Source organism: Triticum dicoccoides, chromosome 7B (assembly GCF_002162155.2).
Source record: "Triticum dicoccoides isolate Atlit2015 ecotype Zavitan chromosome 7B, WEW_v2.0, whole genome shotgun sequence".
Classification (NCBI taxonomy): domain Eukaryota; kingdom Viridiplantae; phylum Streptophyta; class Magnoliopsida; order Poales; family Poaceae; genus Triticum; species Triticum dicoccoides.
Genome location: NC_041393.1, coordinates 92,322,109 through 92,327,739, shown reverse-complemented (window position 1 = coordinate 92,327,739; position 5,631 = coordinate 92,322,109). Strand labels below are relative to the sequence as shown.

General features: G+C 42.0%; 1 protein-coding gene across 1 annotated transcript; it reads right to left on the bottom strand.

Annotated features, from left to right (window-relative positions):
* Positions 1 to 301: 301 nt before the first annotated feature.
* Positions 302 to 4,515, bottom strand: LOC119338260 (phosphoserine phosphatase, chloroplastic-like). The gene is made up of 8 exons (XM_037610558.1): positions 4,390 to 4,515; positions 3,511 to 3,748; positions 3,277 to 3,409; positions 2,997 to 3,104; positions 2,147 to 2,240; positions 1,652 to 1,801; positions 1,517 to 1,570; positions 302 to 710 (listed from the first exon to the last, which is right to left on the bottom strand). The coding sequence occupies exons 2-8, from the start codon at positions 3,731 to 3,733 to the stop codon at positions 573 to 575; spliced, it is 900 nt and encodes a 299-aa protein (XP_037466455.1). The 5' UTR covers positions 3,734 to 3,748; positions 4,390 to 4,515; the 3' UTR covers positions 302 to 572.
* Between the last annotated feature and the right edge of the window lie 1,116 nt (positions 4,516 to 5,631).

Sequence of the window (5,631 nt, the reverse complement as noted above, 5' to 3'; positions counted from 1 at the left end):
ACCACCACATAAAATAGTTTATCCCCCACACCCCCATTGCTAAGTACTCCCTCCATCCCATAATATAAGAGCGTTTTTAACACTACACTAGTGCCAAAATCGCCCTTATATTATGGGACGGAGGAACTACTTGTCAATCTATATTAAAGATGACATTTAATAGTAATAAGTAATGTTTGAGCAAAGTTTCAGATCAATTCAGCAGAATTAGAATTTCAGGAGTTGCTCATATATTTAACTGAGTGTATAAATTATAATCCAAGTTGTTAATGGTGTTATAGGTACATAAACCGGGTTTAAATAATTGCAATATCAATACATAACCATACAATTTCAATATTGATACATAACCATCAGGTTTCCGTATCAGATACATAACCACCAACCCGCAAAGAAAAAAAAACAAGATAACCACCAGGTTTCAGAAACAAAACCGTTAAATTTGAGCTCCAACTCAAGCAGCATCTCATCAAAGGAATGATGGAAATGTGAAATAAAGTAATGCAGCTAAACACAAGCTTGAGAACATACAATCTTTCACGGTGTGAACACTGTAAGATTCAGAATCACTGTCAGGTATTTAACTGCGGCAATTCAGAAATCAGCTCTTGAAATTCAAAGACGGTCCAGTCAGCTTTGGCTGCAACTGCTTCTCTCATCTGGACACCGGCGTAACAGATGAACAAGTCTGCTCCACCAGGTTGCCGAGCCTGCAAGGACACATGTATATAAATTAAGCTACACACATTTTTGTCCATTCCTCATAGAGATAGCTCCTTCATCGCACTAAAAATTAATAACACTAAGTATCGGTTAAATAGCTGCGTACACATCATTCATAAAAAGATCACATGTTGGCCTTTGACGAGAATTAAATGCCATGTATCAATATTTAACATGTCGTTAGGAAGTCACAGCAGTTTTGTCCCCCGCACCCCCCTACTCCTAAGTACTACCTCCGTCTCAAAATATAAGACGTTTTGTAGGCTAAACGTCTTTCATTTTGAGACGGAGGTAGTACTAAGTGATGTCATTGTCTCACAGGATTTAGGATCTGTAAAAAGATGAACTAGTGCAGTCTGCACTTATAGCCCTTCTTGCCACCTCATTTTATAGAAGAAATTCACTCTCCTGTTATTTACTCCCTCCGTTCCTAAATATAAGTCTTTGTAGAGATTTCACTAGGTGGACTACATACGGAACAAAATGAATGAATCTACACTTAAAATGCATCTATATACATCCGTATATGGTTCATGGTGAAATCTCTACAAAGACTTATATTTAGGAACGGAGGAAGTACATCTCTAGTCACATAAAGAAGAGAACAACATGCAGCAACCTGATGTGAGATTAAAAAACACAAGCAGCGAGAAAAGAGTTGCAAATAAACAAATCAAGCTACATCAACTGGCCACTTCCACATCTTCCCGCCATCAGATAAATGAATGTGTCAATACGTGCTGTTTACCCAAAGAAACATATTTATTTTCAAAGGAATTATCCAGACATGTACCTCAAGATCAGTTGCTCCATCTCCAATCATAACCAGTGTCTTGTAACCACGATCCTGAACACATGGAACAAGGTCACTTCGGGGCTAGAAATTAAGAACATAAATGCAACATCGGAAGTTACAGTTACACTAAACCTGTCTTATTTGTTGCACTGCTACTGCTTTACCCCCACTTCGAGAAGTGGGTTCTGTGGTATCAAATCCAGCATACTCTCCGGATGTACCAAATAGCAGTCTGTTTGCTATGATGTTTTCAGTAGGAATGCCAAGCTCAAATGCCACAGGCTGGAAAGAAGACAAATAGAAAACTAAGGGCTGCTTTATGCATGCATGTGAAAATTCAGTCACAAAATTATATTTACAATTTTCTCAAGAGAAGAAAAAAGGAATTATAGTTTTTAGATCAGGAGAAGAAACATATCCTTGTTTAATGTTCCAACAAATAATATAGATGGGAATTCTAGCACTAATGTCTGCATTCAAACTATAGATATGTTAAAAGTAAAGCTTGGTGTGACATCCAAATATAACAATTATCAAAGTTTGAAGATTTTTGAAGGACAGGCAAATTTGACCATGATCTGATATTTCCAAAAGTACCAATAGTGCAGCCAGTTAGTGAAGATATACCTCGATCATTTGTCGGAAACCTCCTGACACAAGGAACACTTCAGTATTATTAGCTATTAACGTCTTAATCAAATCAGCGATTCCAGGAGAAATCCTGCAGATACAAACATATTGCTTTTGATAAACATGTGGATGAACCAAGACAATGAACAATGTGCGTATCTAACACGAAAATTACATCTGTTTTAGTGCTGAATAAATGACTAACGAATACCATCTTAGCATTATTCTGTGGTCAGAGATTCTGACATTAGGAAATCTCTTATTAAGACACGCGGTGAATAAGTCGGAAGGGTTATGTTGTGGTTGCAGGGCATGTAACGGCCTAACGGTGGAGACTCAAGTGGTATAAGCAGGTACTCCCTCCGTTCCTAAATATTTGTCTTTTTAGAGGTTTCAAATGGACTACCACATACGGATGTATATAGACGTATTTTAGAGTGTAGATTCACTCCTTTTGCTCCGTATGTAGTCACTTATTGAAATCTCTAGAAAGACAAATATTTATGAACGGAGGGAGTAGTATTTTGTATCTCATTTAGTGGTATTAAAAAGAACCTAGACTATATGGTGGTATTATCCTGAAATGTTGTTTTTCTTGTGGAACCAGACCAATTTTGCATATAGTGTAGCTAATATTTTTCATATTGGCGTAAAAAGAGAAGCCGAGTGAAATCAGTTAGGCATTCCTAAGACCGTTCTGTTATCTTCAGTGGCACATATCTTATCATGCCAGATTAAGAATAAAAAGCTGTGGAATCTCAAAAGATCCATCCAGGAAGCAAATACGGCAGCTAAATAGTGATTAACTTCTTGAATCAACTTGAAGTTCAGACTTGAATAAGGTTACCTGGGTGGCCTCTTCTCCAAACAGTACTGAACTTGGGACAGAGATGGCTTGATTAACGAAATCCGGGCAGCAAGAGCCTCTTCAAATGGAACGGTCCCTGTCATTGCCCTGAGAACATTAGACCAAGGTTAGTTCTTCCAAAGATAATACTCCCTCCGATCCAAAATAAGTGTCGCAGTTTTGAACTGGGGTGGAATTATGATCGGAAACTGTGACATTTATTATGATGGGAGGTAGTATATGCTAAGCACTAACATACTACGGAAAACGTGACATTTACTTCGTCGTCCACTCAGCAACTGCCTGCCCAGCCCCACAGAAATCAGCAAGCTCATCAATACCCTCATCCAAGCATACAGTGCTATCCACATCGAAGCACACCGCATCAGCACTGCGCCATGTCTCAAGAACCTCTGGACATAAGCAGGAAAATCATTACATAAGCTAACCTCTATGCTTCTTGGAGACGCACATCGCTTAACCAATTAAAGGAATTCTCAGTAATACTACTAACCTTTGGAAGGCTGGCGGTTGGCTAAACAAGAAGAGGAAAGGTGCTTGGAGACCTCCATTGCTGCTGCCACCACGGCACGAGCTTGAGAGAGTTTGGCACAAGGGAAGAGTGGGTTTGCAGCTCTTATCGCTAACTGTGAAGTATGTGGTGATCGAACTGAAGATAATGGAGAAACAGACAGAGTATGCCGTGGGCTGGTGCGTGCACTGATCGGACTGGCCATACCATACACACCTGCCTGTAAATCAGAAGGAAAGCAATTTCGAATCAAAAGGAAACACGACCACCAAGATCAAGTTACTCTAGCCAGCTTCAAGAGAAGACAACATTTACTGCAGCGCAACTGGCACAAGGAAAAAGCCCCAGCCCCCCAGGCCTGCTCGAGCTCGTTGACGCAAAGCATCAAACAGCTCGTAGGCATGCGCCACGCGGTGCAAAGAGTGGCAAACACCGGCGCGGGACTAAAATTAAGCTTCTGCAAGTGGAGCACGAAGAAATTCATACGGACAGCAGGCAACAGCATTACGGCGTGGCCTATGATATCTTCTCTGCCGAGACCGGCTTGCTGACTGACCGACTGCCACCGGGGCCGACGTCCGCGCCCTCCTCACGCTGAGCCGCGCGCGCGGCCGCTCGCCTCGCTCTGCTCACTGCGGGCCGCGACCGTGTCAGAGGGACGGCGCGGCGCATCACCTCCGACGGCGGCAGTACTGGCCAGAGCAGGGGTTCCACGGCGGCCCGCCCTGCCCTGTTTGTATGGTGGATCCGCGTGCCACTGGCCAACGGCCATGGCGGATAGAGAATCTAGGAGAGGGCGGCATGGATGAAATCTAGCGACGAACGAAAAAAGAAAGATCGGATCGTGATCCGGGAACTCACACTTGCAGAACAGGAGAATATTCTTCGTCCGGTCGAATGGCGCGCCCAGGTGCGATATGAAGGATTTGCAGAACGAAGGTTGGTGACGGGCGGAGTGGCGTTCCTCGCCTACCTACCACGTACCTGAACTATGTTGCCATCCTCCGATGACAAGTGGGCCTACTGATTGGCTCCTGTTACCATCCACGAATATAGGAAAATCCCTGATAAAAAGGTTTCCGGGAATTTTTTGCAATTCAAAAGAAGTCATAAAAATCTTCGAAACTATTTTACAAACAAACTTGACCTATATACTGACATACTTGTATAAAAACTTCGACAAAGAAAAACTCCAGTAAAAAATCTGAGCGAAAAAATAATCTAGGAAAATATATAGTGAATATATAACCCTAATGTAGTGCCAATTTTTTTCCTGCCAACAATACCACGAAAGTCGTTTCTTCCCAAAAAGGTTACACGCGAGTGTAACACTTGAGCAAGTTTGTTGTAAAAAAAATCTTGATTTTTTGACATTTTTTGCAATTACTATTTTTTTAAACCCGGGTCCGGGTGCACCTACCCCCAGGTTCCATTCGTCCCCCTACGTCCAATATCTCTCTTTGATGGCTCAAAAAGGATTTCGCTTTGCGATAGGCATGTACCATCTCGATTCTTTTGGGGGTAAATAAAAAGAAGAGAAAGTACAAGCTAGTCAAGTGGACAAGAGGAAATGAGGAATGCAGGCGACCAGGTTGTTGACCAGCTGGACATGGAAAAGGCAATTGTACAATTTGATGATGCAGCTCCAACGGGGGAGACAGTGGAGGTGGTGAGGAAGCGAATACGAGCATGCAAGCGGAAGTAACCGGTTCACAGACCGCTAGTAATCTGACAGTGCCAAGTGTGGCGCCCCATCAAGCACAATGAATTGTATAAGATGGACCTGCCGGGGGTGTGGTCAACAGACTGACAGTTCATGATTTGGCGTACCTTGTTCAGAACACCAATGAAAAATTAAGAACAGAGTAACGCCTTAAGCAAGATGACATGAGATAGACAAAATAAAGTCAATCAATATGAATAAATCCCATAATTTTATCCTTAAGGCAACGATACAAACACGTGCCATGTCCCCTTCTGTCACTGGGATTGAGCAACATAAGACTGAACCCATCACAAAGCACTTCTCTCATTGCAAGATAAATCAATCTAGTTGGCCAAACCAAATCAATAGATCAAAGAGAAATACAAAGCTAATCATGC

What these genes read in the sequence shown, in the direction of transcription:
- LOC119338260 (XM_037610558.1), bottom strand. Translation starts at nt 3,733, where the DNA reads ATGGCCAGTCCGATCAGTGCACGCACCAGCCCACGGCATACTCTGTCT. An exon ending in TTGGAGAAGAGGCCACCCAG is followed by an intron (nt 2,241 to 2,996) that starts GTAACCTTATTC and finishes TTGTATCTGCAG; the next exon opens with GATTTCTCCTGGAATCGCTG. An exon ending in ATGGAGCAACTGATCTTGAG is followed by an intron (nt 711 to 1,516) that starts GTACATGTCTGG and finishes GTGTCCTTGCAG; the next exon opens with GCTCGGCAACCTGGTGGAGC.